Source organism: Ranitomeya variabilis, chromosome 8 (genome assembly GCF_051348905.1).
Source record: "Ranitomeya variabilis isolate aRanVar5 chromosome 8, aRanVar5.hap1, whole genome shotgun sequence".
In the NCBI taxonomy this organism is placed as follows: Eukaryota; Metazoa; Chordata; class Amphibia; order Anura; family Dendrobatidae; genus Ranitomeya; species Ranitomeya variabilis.
Genome location: NC_135239.1, coordinates 26,928,640 through 26,946,552, shown reverse-complemented (window position 1 = coordinate 26,946,552; position 17,913 = coordinate 26,928,640). Strand labels below are relative to the sequence as shown.

Below are 17,913 nucleotides of genomic sequence, written 5' to 3'. Positions count from 1 at the left end.
CTAGGGCCATGCTTCAGGGGACTACAGCCGCAAAAACAACGGGTGTGCCAAGTGACTGATTCATAAGGGACATGCTGCTTAGCGGTGTAGGATTGTAGACTCTCGTTAGGGCCTGTACGACGTTTCGTGCTGCCTAGGAGAGAGATGACAGTGCTGGGCCCACTAGTACTGTGACATCCGAGTGCAGTCCGATGTTTTACGCGCACCCATAGACTTGTATGGATGCATGTGATCTGATTTGCTGAATCGGCATAAGAAAATATAGCAGATCTGCACATCCCTATAATATAACAGTGGTCCGATAAAACATCGGATAGCACTCGTCTGAGTTATACGTCCAGATTAAAAAAAAGATCTGAGGTTACAGCAGCAAAGTTTTTTGATATCTTTTAATTATGTGACAAATTATCTTTTTACCATGTTTTCCCATAGATAGAAAAAAAAAATTGCGAGTCCTCGGTGCTTAATGCTTTTTAATGGCGATCTGAAACGCAGATGACAAATAAGAAACTTTCATCAGGTCTCTTCATCAGACACTTCAGATGTTGTAATAATCCACGCCTGATGAAGAAACCCACAGTCTGGAAAGTTTATTATTCCTCATCACCTTTTAAATTAGACATTAAGAATCATCCACTGAGGATTCACAATGGTTATTCTTCTACTTACAGAGATGTTACTATTTTTAAGAAACTTTCTATTTTTTAAAAAAGTTTATTCACTTATTTTTGTCACTTTTTCCAAAAATGGTTGCCAGAAGAAAAGACAAATATACAGAACTTATAAACTTTGTCTACTTCTGTAACTTCTGCATAAAGTGACAGCTACAGAGAATTCACGGGAAAATCAGCTTCATGATTTGGGAGCGTTTTTTCCCTAATAGACTTTCATGCAGATCTTCCTACGCAAAAGACGTGACAAATAAATCCCTGAGGTTCTCAATAGAAAAACTCAATTTAAAGGTCTCGACAATGTTTATGTAAATACATTTTAATTCTAATGTTTTCTGCTTTAGCCCCTTTAGATCGGTGATTTGTGCGTTCCGTAAGGCTACGTTTTTATGATGAGCGTTTGGTGAGTTTCTGATGTTGCAGATTTTCGGCACCCATTAAGTAATATAGGTTCCTTGCATTTTTTTTGGGAAAACTCACCAAAAACTCATTATGGGAACGTAGCCTCAGTCATTGGATTTTTATTAAAACCTTAAGCTATGAAGTAACAATCTTCCCGAGTTCTGATTTTTTCTTTGACAGCACATGTCTGTATTATACACTCGTCTGAATGAGCCTTTTATTGCAGCAGCTCAGCGCCACTGCGATCTTTTTACTTTCTGCACAATCACTCAATCTTGCAGGTGAAACAGAATTGTTTTCTGCAAAATTAAAGCACCATTCCAGTTGTTATTTTTTAATTTCAGCACTGAAGTGGTGGAACTAACATAAATTCCCTGTCTCCAGTCTTATACTTACCAGCCGCCATCTTCAGCTCTCCCCGGCACCATCTTCCTTCTGCAATTCCTGACTGATCTGAAGTCAGAGATACCATTCTCAAGCTCTCGGAGTAACTAGTGTATGAGAACCTCGTGTCCTTTAAAAGTAATTGCGGGGTCCCAGTCTCCCCTCCCAGTGTATTTTTTGCACTTATTCATCCTCGCAGGTGTCTTAATTAAAGGCAGTAAGGTTCCAGGGCTAAACAATGATCTAATGATACAATATTTCTTGGAATCTTGACATCGTGCGACAGTATGTGGTGTCTCCAGTTTTTGATAAATTGGTTACCCGCAAGTAAACACATTCGTTATGTGACCTGAGAATCTCAATGAGGCATTTCTATCACTGTCAGTAAAAAAAGGAAAAGCCAACCATTGATGTTAGACGTGACAGCTATAATTAAAGGGATTGTACACTACTCGGAAAACCCATCATAAATCACTATGTTACCCCCTTGTAAAAAAATAACACTGATACTCACCTCCGATGCTGGCGCTGTTCCTGCAGCTCTCCCAGGGATTGTATGACATTATTATGTCACGCAAACCCTGGGGCCATTTCACTCTACTCACCTTCTCAAAGTCAGGGCTGCTGTGATCCCCGGAAGAACCGGTCGAGATACCGCTGGAACAGCATCGGCACCAGAAGGGAGTATAAGTGTTATTATTTTACAAGGGGGAAACATAGGGCTTGAGAAGGGGTTGTCAGAAGAGTGGACAACCCCGTTAAGGGTAAGTTGACAGCAGACGATTTTAACCCTCACCCAAATCAGTGATACGGATGCTCAACATGAAAATCGCGGTGTCACATTGCAAAATAAAAATGAGATTTTTAGTTGCCCCCATAGATTTCAATGCAAGTTTCAAGCACCTTGCATCTTGCATGTAGCAGAACTTTGACTTAGCTGGGTTTTCATCTTTTTCCATGGCACCAATGAGCCAGTTCATTAAAAAATTCAAGAAGAATTTAACCCCTAATGAATTTGGAGCATCTCACCAGAAATGTTACTGACTGCAAGGACTGGAGTAATTTTTCTCATGATGAGTTTTATGGGCGGCAGGACCATGTCCCATCCTGTCCTGAATTCTGGCATAAACACTGATCTATCGGGACCCAGATGTTTATGGTCGCTTGTTGTCTGGGAATTGCTCATGCCGCTGTTTGTCGCCTCCTCTTAGATTGGAGTTTCGTTCCTCCTGCTTCCAAGATGGCCATCGGTGTGGCATAAGGAGTACATTGGTAATCTTAAACCTCTAAACTTTTCTAAAAGGCAAGGAAGGCTTGAAGTAGACTTACCACGGCGCCCTACTTGGCACCGCAGCTGCCATCTTGGAGGCGGGAGGAATGCAGAGCCGATCTGAGCAGTGGAGGCAGCGGGAGGCAAAAGGGCACCATGAAAAGTGACTATCATAGAATATAATGGAACAATGTATGTCGGATCAGGATCCTTTTTTTTATTTGCTGGCACTCGTTTCTATGTCATTAATAAAAATCTCATTTGGGCGGATGGAGCATAGACACTCCTTGTCATTGAAATTGCAAGAAAAAGTTATGGAATTGCAAAAATCACAAGATGGATAAGCATAATAATGATGATTTGTAAATGATGAGAAAGTGGAAACTAATTTTTCAGAACAGGCCACGCAGGGTTGAAAAACGCTTCTTAAGACACTTTACCTCCCCTCGTGAGAAAGCCTCTTCATGGCGTTGTCTACATGGTCTCCAGACCAATCTCAGACCGTCATTACATCCAAGAAAAAAAATGGGGCTCATCCATGAAGAGGACAGACCTAGGGTTGCCAACTTGAAATTTTAATTTTTCCTGGACAACTTATGGAAAATTGCAGACAATCAATCATTTTTATGGACACACTATCAAACCATAATAGATTATAAGTGCTCCATGTCTACAGCCCATAATCCTGATGTGAAGACATTGTCTGCAGTCACTGGAAACTGCAAAATGTTGATTATTACAGTCACAATAATCTGTATAAGTTTCTTCAACTTCAAAAAAATCACGGACGCCTTCAATTTTTTTAGGGACAGGGAAAAAAATGCTCTATTTTTATGGACCATTCTGGAATTTTGACAACCCTTGATAGACCTTCATTCCCATCTTGCTTTGCACCACAATAGCTTTTGCGAGTGGTGGCATGGGATCAATGGATCACCTATAGCCAGATATCTGGATTGTAGCCTAATCGTTGCAGAACAGAATGGATCACTACGCACTATTCCCCAAATCTAATGAGATCATGTAGGCAACGTCATGAAGAGGCCTTCAGGAGGTAACGTCACATCAATCCTATGATTAAGGTGTGGGGGTAGCATAATACACAGTGGCCAGACCCCTCTAGCCTTTATTCCAGGTGCACTAACAGCTGGTCGTTTCATTGACGTGGACGTAGAACCAGCGGTGCGGCCATTTCTCCAAAGTGTCCCAGGACCCGTTTTTCAACTCGACAACCCAAGGTCAAATATTGCTTATGCTACTGTGAGCAGCCTGCATGGCCTAAATATCATAAACATCCTACTATGGCCTGCAGAGTCTCCAGACTTGGGACATCATTGATCAGTGATTACACAGGAAGCTGCCAGCAGTGGATCTTGATGATTTTCCCAAGTGGATTCAGCAGCAGAACCTTCCTCAGACAACTATTAATGATCTCATTGATAGCTGCCACGTATGAGTGCGGAGGTTTCAGAACTTCACACTTATATTAGATGCTGAATAAGTTGAGATGTTTTCTACATTTAGTTTCCATGTTTTCCTCGTTTGCAGATCAGTAATGTATCCATCCCGTGATTTCCATCATTCCACAACTTTTCCTTCTCGGTCTTGTAATTTCCATGTTGAGGATTATATGCTAAAAACTGGATTTACTTGCCATAAAATGCCAATGACCTGGCTGTATATTCCTAAGTGCTGCCTCCTGTTTATCAGCCGAGGACCAGAGATCAAGGTTTTGCTTGTGACTGTGCTGCGTGTGATATACATACGTATAAACTCCGCACATTATTACACAAGAGCATGTGTCGGCCGCAGCTGTAACAATGCGTTATCTGAGGATTAATTGGCCAGGGAAAAGCTGAAATCAATAATTACTGAATCCGGGCATAAATACGCCAGGAATCCTGCCAGCGTCATCATGTCGTTACCTAACGTGATGCTGAACATGGTAAGAAAGCCTATATGTACCTGCAGACTCCAGCCTGTGGAATCTCAGAGTTTCAAGGATACAATCCTGAAGAAAAAAGCAAGGTTATCTCCATCCACCTGAACGTAACCCATTACACAAGAGTATGGAGGCTCTTGGTAAAGCTGTAAGGTCCTACATGATAGACAGGAAGTAGGGATGAGACATCCCGTGGAAGTTCAGGTTCATCGGGCTCGACCAAACTTTAGTCCAAAGTACCCGAACTTGAACCCGAACCCCATAGAAATCAATGGGGACCTGAACTTTGGACCTGAAAAATCTCTCTTTTAGCATCACTAAGATGCAGCAAAAGTTATCCCAAGTCACAACGCACTACATTATCAAAGTGGTTGTCCAGACGTAGGCTACAAGTGACTGCAGACTTGTGAATCTTCACACCGTGCACACTGCGCGCTGAGGATTTTCCAATGGCGGGGCCGGGAGCAGGCGGTCATGCAGTTTTCATAGGTCCAGCCACATTCCAACTAGACTGTGTCTGACCTCAATCAGTACAAGTTCATTGGTCGAGGCCAGATACAGTCTAGTTGTCACGTGACCACATGTATGCAAATCACATATTTGGGGTCACAACACCATAGAATCCTCACAGTGCGCAGTGTGCAGAATGTGAGGATTCACAAGTCTGCAGTCACAGAGAGGGACTGCAGACTTGTAGTCTACAGCCGGACAACCCCTTTAACTTGTCACAGAAGATGATCTCACCTAAGAGTCTTGAGATAACATAGCACAAGTCACAGACCATGTCTAGTTAGGAGCTTTGTTATCCGAGTCACGGTCGGTCACCTTTGCTAGATCTGTAGAATCTATAAACAGTCGGGGATCGTTTTGACAGAGAAGCGTACAGTCTCTTGTGACTGCACAGGTTGCACCAATGATATGTCCGCCCTCGATTCTGAGTGCGCATGCTCATAGGACGCGATTCGTTATTGCATTTGCATCTATTTATTGTCTAGTTTTCCCTGTTTTAAGGTTGTATTTTTGGGACAAATCCTTCTTTTAAGTTGTGCCTATTTTGAACTCTATTTTGTAATTGTTCGTCTGTTTTTTTTTTTGTTTTATAGGATGTTTAGGCCCTTTCATAATTGCTTTTAAAAAGTCCCACATTTTTAGCATAAGTGCACTTCGATGTGTTTTTCTGGAGGGTTTCTTTTTTTTCTCAGTGCCAAAATATTTTTGCACATATCTTAAGAGATACGTACAACATTTAAACGGCTCATATGACTTTTTGCTCTGCCGCATATAGGCACAAAAAAGGTAAAAGACAAAAAAAGTTTTTTTGATTTTGTGCAAAATCCTTTTGAACCAGAATGCACAATTTTGAAGAATGTTGTGCCCAAAAAATAAAGGAAGAAATATGACAAGACCCCTTCCCAAAAAAGAAAGTGACTCTACATAAAAAAACAAATTAGGAATCAGGCACGTAGTTCTCTCGTTCTGCTGTATCCTGCACTGGGAGGTCCAGGATAGGGGTTGGGGCTCATAGTAAGGACCCCCAGTAAGCTGCCGGGTGAGCGTTAATGGCCGGCCTGGCCCCGTGCCTTGTGTAATACAGAGAGGAAACCATATAAGCCCCTACGAACAAATACAGGTCACCCTCCGTACATGTATGATCAGGTAATGTGAGTGGATGAGGCAATACTGAGTGACTTCTATATGGCGAAGGCGTTCACTCATCACAACAATGGCATCTGTAAGGTGAGAAGAGAGCATTTCTGCGAGATTTGTCGGGGCAGATTGCACTGGAGGGCATGATGTAAAATGTCAGCAGGTAAACAGTATCAAGTTTCATTGTGAATTTGTAGAACGTTATGAGCGGCGTCTGACATTTCTGTCATTTTGTATATGGTTTTATGGGATTATAAGGAAAAAATAAACACAATTTCTGTAGAAAAAGCGTACTGTGCTAGACTGTAAAAAGTCAACTCTCAATACTCCACCCAATCCTTCTAATACGGTAAATCCTGTCCATGTTGGGTTCTACCTCGTCCTGTTTTATATTAGTCATACCCGTCATGGCATGCTGGGACTTGTAGTTTTGCAACTGCCGCTGGTTGGAGACCGCTGCTTTGGAGAATGGAAGAGAAACCGTCTCTCATCGGCCATCATTATTTCATTGTTCGGCTTTGGATTATGCAAAGACTTTTGCAGTAAATTTTGAATTGTTAGAATGTCAAGACCCTGGAGTCAAAGTCGAGAGAGACCCTTGTACCTGTGCCCCTTAGTCATCCTCCAGCACCTCAGATCAAATGCACTAAATACCCTCAGTCATGTGGGTGCACATATCACCTAGATATCCTCAGGACCCTCGCATCATGTTAAAGGGAGTCTGTCACCACCCAAATGCATGTTAAATGGGCTTTACAATGTTGTAGAGGACTAACTCCTATAAAAACCATTGAGGCACAGTATCTATTGCTGGTACAGTGTCTGAGACCATGGTGCACCCTTCGTGTAGCCGAGAGTTTGGTGCCTCCTCATTTGTATATTGGGATCCTTCCTCCACCATTATGCTTCATCACCTTTCCCCGCTTCTTGTTGATGGTGCTCGCGTCCCAGATCAAGCACTATCTGAAGGTTACCGGTATGTGGGCCACATGTGCACTTTCCTTTTTGCCTACCTTTTTCTGATGCAGCTCTCTGGGTATATTAGTGCAGAAGAAAAAAGGAGACAGGGAGAAAAACGTGCGTCGACACTGCGTGAGTGTGCGGCGGTGCACACACTGGCAACATTCAGACTGTGCTTGCCCTAGGCAACAAGCACAATCAATCAGAAGCCAAGGAAGCTGAAGAGGCGTGATGGTGCACCAAACTCTTGGCCACACCAAGGGTGCACCGCAGCTTTCTTATTAGCGTCCAAATTAAAATATATTTTCTCAGGCACTGCACCTGTAATGGATACAGTGCTTGTATGCAGTGACGTAACGTGAAGCACAAACTCCCAATTATTGCAAATCTTTAATAGTAATGGTGTTTTTGACCTCCTACACTCCAGGGCCTGGGTGCAATTGCAACCCCTGCACCTATTATAGTGACAGCCCTGATTGTATGGTTGTTACAGGGGTTAAGAAGACCCCCTACAACACTGTATAGTCTATTTAAAAAATGCATTTTGGGGGAACCGGACTCCCTTTTACCAAATACCTCCAGTCGTGCCCCTGTGCCTAAGATCGTCTGCACCACATATCCTAATCATGCCGCCACCGTGTTTTCCTATGACGATTTTTCTAGTACATGGTTCTGTGCAGTCCATTCAGGTACTTGCCCAGACATCCAGGAGTTGTGCCAAAAACTGCTGTTTCCCGGCTCCCTGCCATGGAAATGTGGCCTGTTATTCATCTAGTGCCGAGGAAATAAAAACTTCTTACTGTAAATGTGGAAACACTGGAATCACATCTCGCAATTCAGAAAAGCAGCATTCTTGCTCTTCAGACACCCAGGACCCGGTCTTATGTGGGGCGCACGTTATATTCGGATATTTGTGTCTCTGGATTCTGCTGTCCGACCTGCAGTAAATGATATATTCCCAGGTCCGGTATACGGCGGCAGTGACGCTAATCTCCTCCTCTGGACACCAGTTCACGGTGCACGGTCTCTACAGATTCTGTATTTGAGCCTTTAATGCTAAAAACCCATTTGTGTCATGTTCATATTCTATATTCCAATGATCTGAGCATGAACCCCATTCTTAGCCCAAGGGAGTTTGCAGGTCTGTCTGTACCTGCATCATCTGCATCTGCAAACCTGACCACCAAATACCTCGTCTGGCCTCAGTTCACAGAGTAAACGAGTTAATATAATTTGGGTTTCCAAAGGGATCCTATTCTAAGTATAAAAAAAGGTCTCGAAAAATAATTCCGAGCTGCTCACTGATTTCGATGGGAAAAATAACACGTTTGGCCATTTTTCCCCCAATAATTGCAAATGATCTTTACAACATAAACTCGATTTTAAATAATGGCAGCTGGATTACCCCGGCAATTTTCTATCCCAAAATTTGCAAGTTTCCATTTTCCTCTATAAATACAGCATTAGTATCTGGACGATTTTACTGATGAACTTAATGACATAGGTGTACTACAAGTACATGCACACGTCCTCATTGCACTTTCAGGCTATCTTGCATGTGACTTTAAAGTCCCCTTTAAATGGCTGCCTGTTGTGCCCGGTGCTGATCTCTGCTGGCACAGAGCGGTCACAGATAGCTCCTGCCAAAGATTCAATAGCTCCCAATGACGTCACGTCGACAGAGCAGCGGCTTCTCTTCCACTCTGATCTGTTGATGAGGCTTGACTGGTAACATCAGGCTAGTTGATAGCCAGCTCCCTGCTACCTAATGGCGGGGAGCCAGCTGTCAATCAGCATGACGTCGACAGTCATGCTCCATTAACAGACCAGCCCAGACGAAGAAGAGTTGCTATGTTGATGAGGTTTGTCTGCTAACTTAATGATAGTTGATAGCCAGCTCCCCGCTACCTAATGGCGGGGAGCCAACTGTCAATCAGCATGACGTCAGCAGTCATGTCCCAATGACAGAGCAGCCTGGAAGAAGAAGAGCTGCCCTGTTGACATGAAGCAGCGGAATCACCAGTACCAGCGGTCTCTGATGGCTTTATGCCAGCGACAGGTACAATAGTCATTTAGTTACCTCTGCTAGCAACTACCTGCTTGTGAGTTTTAGGCACATAGTAAAAAAAAAATTGGATAACCTGTGTCCGCCAATGCATTAATTGTAATACCTCAGTACAGAAGTAGACAGGAATCTTAATTAAAATAATTATTGAAGGAGGGGGGGAGGGTTTGGTTGGGTGTTGTCTTTTGTTGTATGTTGAAAAATTCTATAAAAATGTATCTGATTTAAAAAAAGAATCATTGAAGATTCCTCTAGTGAGGTTTCCCAATTGATAAGCTTCCTGTTAAATGTTATTGCTAAATTTGAGACCACTTTAGCCAAGTGCTAGATCTATTGGAGTATCACTAAATTCATCGCCCCACTTCTTGGACCACAGGATAATGCTCATCTCGCTTGTCACTCATGACATGACGATGCAAGAAACAATTCACACCGTAAATGTGCATCAACTCATCACAAAGATCACGCTGCGTGAATAAGAAAAAGTGACAGAGCCAAAGCGTCTATTCTGCCAACACCTACTGCATCGTACCCTTCCGACAGTTCTGAGTGTTTCACTTGTAAATGAGTCACCGGTGAAACGTCTGGTCTTTAATAATAAATGTAAATATGTATATATATACAGCACAGACCAAAAGTTTGGACACCTTCTCATTTAAAGATTTTTCTGTATTTTCATGACTATGAAAATTGTGCATTCACACTGAAGGCATCAAAACTATGAATTAACACATGTGGGATTATATACTTAACAAAAAAGTGTGAAACAAATGAAATTATGTCTTATATTCTAGGTTCTTCAAAGTAGCCACGTTTTGCTTTGATGACTGCTTTGCACACTCTTGGCATTCTCTTGATGAGCTTCAAGAGGTAGTCACCGGGAATGGTCTTCCAACAATCTTGAAGGAGTTCCCAGAGATGCTTAGCACTTGTTGGCCCTTTTGCCTTCACTCTGCGGTCCAGCTCACCCCAAACCATCTCGATTGGGTTCAGGTCTGGTGACTATGGAGGCCAGGTCATCTGGCGTAGCACCCCATCACTCTCCTTCTTGGTCAAATAGCCCTTACACAGCCTAGAGGTGTGTTTGGGGTCATTGTACTGTTGAAAAATAAATGATGGTCCAGCTAAATGCAAACCGGATGGAATAGCATGCCGCTGCAAGATGCTGTGGTAGCCATGCTGGTTCAGTAGGCCTTCAATTGTGAATAAATCCCTAACAGTGTCACCAGGAAAGCACCCCCGCACCATCACACCTCCTCCATGCTTCACGGTGGGAACCAGGCATGTAGAGTCCATCCGTTCACCTTTTCTGCGTCGCACAAAGACACGGTGGTTGGAACCAAAGATCTCAAATTTGGACTCATCAGACCAAAGCACAGATTTCCACTGGTCTAATGTTCATTCATTGTGTTCTTTAGCCCAAACAAGTCTCTTCTGCTTGTTGCCTGTCCTTAGCAGTGGTTTCCTAGCAGCTATTTTACCATGAAGGCCTGCTGCACAAAGTCTCCTCTTAACAGTTGTTGTAGAGATGTGTCTGCTGCTAGAACTCTGTGTGGCATTGACCTGGTGTCTAATCTGAGCTGCTGTTAACCTGCGAGTTCTGAGGCTGGTGACTCGGATAAACTTATCCTCAGAAGCAGAGGTGACTCTTGGTCTTCCTTTCCTGGGGCGGTCCTCATGTGAGCCAGTTTCTTTGTAGCACTTGATGGTTTTTGCCACTGCACTTGAGGACACTTTCAAAGTTTTCCCAATTTTTCGGACTGACTGACCTTCATTTCTTAAAGTAATCATGGCCACTCGTTTTTCTTTACTTAGCTGCTTTTTTCTTGCCATAATACAAATTCTAACAGTCTATTCAGTAGGACTATCAGCTGTGTATCCACCAGACTTCTTCCCAACACAACTGATGGTCCCAACACCATTTATAAGGCAAGAAATCCCACTTATTAAACCTGACAGGGCACACCTGTGAAGTGAAAACCATTCCCAGTCACTACCTCTCGAAGCTCATCAAGAGAATGCCAAGAGTGTGCAAGCAGTCATCAAAGCAAAAGGTGGTTACTTTGAAGAACCTAGAATAGAAGACATAATTTCAGTTGTTTCACACTTTTTTGTTAAGTATATAATTCCACATGTGTTAATTCATAGTTTTGATGCCTTCAGTGTGAATGTACAATTTTCATAGTCATAAAAATACAGAAAAATCTTTAAATGAGAAGGTGTGTCCAAACTTTTGGTCTGTACTGTATATATAAGAGCAGCGGAATCCGGAATATTGATAGATGAACAACTATGGTCATTTGTTACCTGAAATTTGGGAGGATTTGTTTTACAGCAAAGAATATGATCTAGCAGGTATGTCAGGAATTCCCAAACATAAACTTCTCGTGGTCATTGAACCTTTAGGAGTAACATATAGTAATTACCAGACATTTGGTATTTTTAAGGAAATTCATACATTCCCATTCTAGTTTACTGAGAGGTCTAAATTCACAGATTTTATTGTATCAGTGCTATCTGTGGTTTTCAAAAGCTCACGTCCGAATGAGACCTAAAGTGTCAGCCCAGGCTTAGTCCACACTAGAATTGTATCATTGCGTTTGTTCCTGAAAACGAAGTATCATAAAGGATCAGTTTCCTAATGATGCAGATGGAAGAAGAGGGGCCACTTTTTTTATTATGGGGTCTGCTATGTGTCCGTTTATTTTTCTATCTATCTTTGGTTATTTCTCATGGGTGCATCCACATAGACATTATTTTTATTTTCTCCTTGCTACATTCTTATCCATCATTTCATTCATTTCTTTTAAATTCCTAAGTAATTAGACACTCACGGTGACTTTCTTTTTTCTTGCCCTTCCGCTTCTGGCAGGATCTCTTCCCTATATTCTGTGTAGAGTTGCAGAGTTCCAAAAAGTTTCCAGCGAGGCCAGAGGTGATTGTTGCCGAAGTCTTTATTTTTCTGCTCCGTAAACCATCAGGTTCCTCTGAAATCTTCCATGTGTCCTCCCGGCAAACATTCCCATAGTGTAATATTCTTTCTGGTAATTGTCTGCAGATCTGGATTTGATTCCTCCACCAATGATGTAAAGTGACAATAAGGTCCCCTTGACCAAAACTGAGCATCTCCAGGGGATGAGCCCAGTGTAAAATCAGTTCCACGGCACCATAATCTGTTGTGAGACAGAGATTGCCTGGCGCAAAGGTCAGGGATGGGGAATGGATGGGGCTCCGCAGCCTCGGCGCGTAGAGCAGACTGTGTCCCTGCGGAAAGAGAGAGAGAGACACAAAGCACACGTGATTAATTCCGATACGCCCAAGTGTCTGCCCAAAAGTGTTGATCACTGTCCAGATCTCAGATCCCATCCAATCAACATCATAGATAGAATAAATGGTTTCAGTAACGAGTAGACGCGCGTCCTGCACAAAGCATAACGTTACATCAAGCAGGATCCCAATTTGTAGGAACCCTTGAAAATTATATATATTTTTTTAAGCTTATGAAAGTCATAAAGATGGAGGAAGAATGTGGAGAACTGGATATCAGGTCCATAAACCTTTTTTTTTTTTTGGGGGGGGGGGGGTCCAAGGGCCAAATTGAAACTTTTTACCATTATCAAGGCTGTATTAAACTTAAAGGTATTTTTTTACCACTTTGATATTGAAGACTTTTTTCAAGAGAGGTGATCAATGCCAGATTACTAGGGTCCAACACCCGCCACGTCTACCGATCAGACCGATCAGCGGTCATCCTCTTCGGCAGAGGTGGGATATAGTCTATGGAGCAGAACATCTCTCCATTACACTGTGTAGTAGCCACTGCCGGGTCCTGCAGATCAGTTTCTATAAAAGCGAGGCCGGGATCACACATACGTGAGATACGGCCGAGTCTCGCAGGTGAAAACCCAGCTCTGGCGCCGGCACTCCGCAGCGGACCGTGCAGCCGCACAGCAATACATGGAGCTGTACGCTCCGCTCCGGAGTGCCGGTGCCAGAGCTGGGTTTTCACCTGCGAGACTCGGCCGTATCTCGCGTATGTGTGATCCCGGCCTAATAGGGGATATTCTGTAGCATCTGGCAGCGGCCACAATACATTGCGGCGGCACTGTGGTGTTCGGCTCCGTACACTGCTTACACCAGGCCCCCGGCAAGCACTGCAAATGTCGATCTGATATTGATGACCTATCCTAAGGCTAGGGTCACACCACCGAATTTTCTCTCATCCGAGAGATTATGCTAATCGTACTCTGATCAGAGTGTGATCATAGTGTGATCCAAGTTTCTCTGATGAGGAGAAGATGGAAAGAAACAGTTTCTCCATTCTGTTAGTCCGTGGAAATTGGACTGCACTCGTATTTAGGCCGGGGTCACACTTGCGTGTGTAATGCGAGAAACTCGCGCATCAATACCTGGCGCTGCATAGAAATACATGCAGCCGCACACTCCGGCCCCAAGTGCCGGCGGCAGCGCCAGGTATTGATACTAGACACTCGTGCGAGTTTCTCGTATTACACACACAAGTGTGACCCCGGCCTTAATCCGAGTGCGGTTCGATTTTTTTTCCCGCTAACTCATTAACTTGCATGGCCGAGTGCAATGCAAATCGTGCATGCTGCATTTTTTTTCTCGGACAGACTGTATCCATGGAGAAAAACGTACATGTGCACGGCCCTACAGAAAAACATCGGCACGAGTGAAATCCGATGTTTTGTTGGATCGCACTTGGACTGAAAATACGGTCTTAAAGATTGGTCATCAGCATCAATGTGGTGTAAAAAACCCTTAAAAATGTAGTCCGATTTAATAATACATGTGCATGCCATAAATATCTGATAATTATTGGATTCCATTACTAGGACTTTTACTTATCTGGAGAATGGGAATTCCATGCTCAATAGAATTTCCAGGGAAATGTCGAAATGGACGCACAAACGCTGCAAAATCCATTGTAATATATGAGAGACACAAAACAGCCAAACTTTTCACCTCCATCATAAACTATGAAGGACAGAGACACATTTATGCACAAACATATTTTCCTTTCTCCCAAAGATTCCCAAATACAGGATGATGGCTGGGGGACGCGCACAATGGCACAACGCGCACAATGGCCCCGCAGACCTCATCTCCCACCCCCAGTCTGCGATTGTGCCCCCCTAGTGCAAATGAAGCTTATATGTTTTAGAAGAGGGGTGTCCCTTGGACCCGAAAAGATTGTTTTACAGCATTAGAACACCAAACACACAGATCAATGTGAAAGTTCACATGCAGGGAAGGGCGAGTTTGAGTAGATCTCTCTTGTGTAATGTCGTAGACAAGTTAGGACACAGCGTTCATCCTGCGACTTATCCTTCTCCAGGCAGGAATCACTACATCTGTTCTCTCACTATAGAAAATTTATTGGGATCTCGATTTAGGAAATGTACTTTTTCCAAACAATGGAAGAATATATTTAGCAGACTATAAGAGGTGAAGGAATACAGCAGTCAATGATGTGTGTAACCTGGAGGCATCCATGGGGCTGCTATGGGGCCCCTGGAGAGAGGAGCCCGAATTCTAATGTGTGGTGGGAACCTGCATCATGATGTGGCCTCCACAGAGGGGCGGACATATCGTAGGTGCAAACTGTGCAGACGCCCAAAAGGTAAAGGGGCCACTACCACCTCCGAAACATGTGGAATTGTCGCCTATGAAGAGCTATTGGACTGCGAAGGGCCCATATACTGTTCTGGCACAGGGGCCCTTTTCTGTCTGTGTCCGCCACTGGATGTAATGTTAGGCTTTGTTCACATGTCCAATTGTCATCTGTTAAAAAACAAAGTTCCTGGATCTATTACAAAGTGGAGCGAAAATAGGCGCAGGCTTCGGTGTCCATTTTGAATCCGTTTTTGTCCCGTTTGATTTGTTTTTGCTAGAGGTGCCATGAAGATGGATCTGTTAATGGCTGACCTAAGAGATGACCATCCGTTATCATCTGATCCTCATAGACTGATAAAATGATACCAGATGTTGGCCATTTTATTGGCGAGACAAAAAAGTTGAGCAAACTAAATTAGTTTATCCAGCTGAAAAACGGATTGCAGTCAAACGGAGAAGATTTTCGGCCGCTTCCGTCCCTCTTCAACTGAATGTATCCCGCACTGGATCATTGTAGATTTGTTTTATATCATCCCAAAACAGATAAAAAAAACACAGAAATAACTACTGCACATGTGAACAAAGCCTAAGATGACTTCCTACAACCTCTCGGGTCATTAGTTAGAAGGGTGGTGGTGGCAATTTATGGTTTGGCTGCGGCGACCGTTCTCTGCCAGAGAAGAGAATATCGGAAATCTCATTTCGTTCCATCTCACTCAATAGGAAATCTAAATCAAAGCTAAGAAGATGCCCTGGATGAGAAGACAGAAGGGATCTCCTAGATCTCCTCCATGTTGCCTCATTCATTGCATTGGTCTGGGGGGCAATCATCGCACCTTACCCATAATATCTCATGTCAGAGAGTGCGGCACCGGACCGAAGAGAACTGACGCGTCACTGAATGCAGAAAGCAACACTGATATTTCTTTTCTAATGTTAGGACACTTTTTCCACTAACATAAAACAAAAGAAAAATCAATGTCAAAATGGAGAACACATAACCCGGAAAGCTGACACTACCAGATCTGTGATAATAATGTAACAATGTGAACCGCACCACAATACCCTGCACAGCAATTCAGGAACTTCAAAGGACGTATTAATGAAAAAGACCAGAAAAGCAAATATTTACCGACATCTGCAGTCGGATTTGGTATTTTATTTCTTGGCCGGGTTTCTGACAGATAGGGTTAACTCCACATCTCAGACTTTTTCTTAGCCCAATTTCGCTATCCACCCTCCAGGGCTGCACTCCAAATAGTTTCCAGCACAGTAAAAAGCGTCTCAGCGCCGGTCTGGGATCTGCGCAGCAAAGTGTCAGCTCCTTGGGGCAGCCCTGGCTGAATTGCATGAAGTGCAGCATTTCCAATATGCTCCTGATCTCACTTGTACTATGTCTGAACCATAAACCATCAGTTTCAGAGGCCAAGTGGTTTCTTAAAAGTCCACAATGCGGACAATAATGTAAAATTCAGATAATGTGATTGTTTATAAGTACAGCATGTCTGAGAAAGTGCAGGATCCAGACACAAAACAAGGGAAGAGCCCCTCCAGGTCCAGTGTATGGAGAGTGGAGCTATTAAAAGAGGGATTTATGGCAAATCATAAAAGTATCTCAGAATCAAAAACTGGGTGACTGCCCTGTTCCGTGCCACCTGCCTTACCCCATGCCACCTGCCTTGTTCCGTGCCACCTGCCCTGTTCCATGCCACCTGCCTTACTCCATGCCACCTGCCTTGTTCCGTGCCACCTGCCCTGCTCCATGCCACCTGCCTTGTTCCATGCCACCTGCCCTGCTCCATGCCACCTGCCCTGCTCCATGCCACCTGGCTTACTCCATGCCACCTGCCTTACTCCATGCCACCTGCCTTGTTCCATGCCACCTGCCCTGCTCCATGCCACCTGCCTTGTTCCATGCCACCTGCCCTGCTCCATGCCACCTGCCCTGCTCCATGCCACCTGCCTTACTCCATGCCACCTGCCTTGTTCCATGCCACCTGCCCTGCTCCATGCCACCTGCCTTGTTCCATGCCACCTGCCTTAGTCCATGTCACCTGCCCTGCTCCATGCCACCTGCCCTGCTCCATGTCACCTGCCCTGCTCTATGCCCCCTGCCCTGCTCCATGTCACCTGCCCTGCTCCATGTCACCTGCCCTGCTCCATGCCCCCTGTCCTGCTCCATGCCACCTGCCCAGCTCCATGCCACCTGCCCTGCTCCATGTCACCTGCCCTGCTCTATGCCCCCTGCCCTGCTCCATGTCACCTGCCCTGCTCCATGCCACCTGCCCTGCTCCATGCCCCCTGCCCTGCTCCATGCCCCCTGCCCTGCTCCATGTCACCTGCCCTGCTCCATGCCCCCTGTCCTGCTCCATGCCACCTGCCCAGCTCCATGCCACCTGCCCAGCGCAGCCTAGTCCTCTCTCCCCCAGCTCTGTGGCTCTGCACCTACCTTGCTCTCCTGCCCTCTCTTGTAAGCAGACTGATGCTTCTCTGATCCACCCCATGGCATGCTCTGGGATAGAAAGCCTTGTGCTGATCCTATCCTATGCTGAGCTCCCTCCTCCTGGGGGGATCCCTCCCCAGATCTGCCTGCACTCACTTCTCAGTATCTCTTGCAGAAGAGAACAAGGATTAATAAGACTTTCAACAATCTTATTTTACAGCAGCAGCACAAGAAGCAGCTGGAAATGTCTGAAATACTTCTGGGTTTTCCACATTCATTTTTTTTATTTTCCACTGTGGATTTCCATTCATTGCATTGTCTGACGGGGATCTGTCGGGTTTTTGGCTTTAATTCAATTAAATAAAACTAATTGAAAATGAAAATAACAGAATTTATTTTTAGAAACTCCTAAAAATGTTTTGTTGTTTCTTTCAAAAGAAGTTTCTTTTTTTGTTTTGCTTTTTTTAAAATATTATTTTTTATGATGACTGA

The 17,913-nt window shown here is 44.1% G+C and overlaps 1 protein-coding gene across 1 annotated transcript in view; it reads right to left on the bottom strand.

Moving 5' to 3' along the window:
* The window catches only part of ARTN (artemin), a 52,793-nt gene extending 35,321 nt beyond the window's left edge, over nt 1–17,472 (bottom strand). Inside the window, exons 1-2 of the mRNA XM_077277846.1 lie at nt 17,428–17,472; nt 12,176–12,605 (exon numbers count right to left, since the gene is read on the bottom strand). Of these exons, the coding sequence (XP_077133961.1) occupies nt 12,176–12,467 (292 nt within the window). The 5' untranslated portion in view covers nt 12,468–12,605; nt 17,428–17,472. The remainder of the gene's footprint in view (nt 1–12,175; nt 12,606–17,427) is intronic.
* Nucleotides 17,473–17,913: the final 441 nt, after the last annotated feature.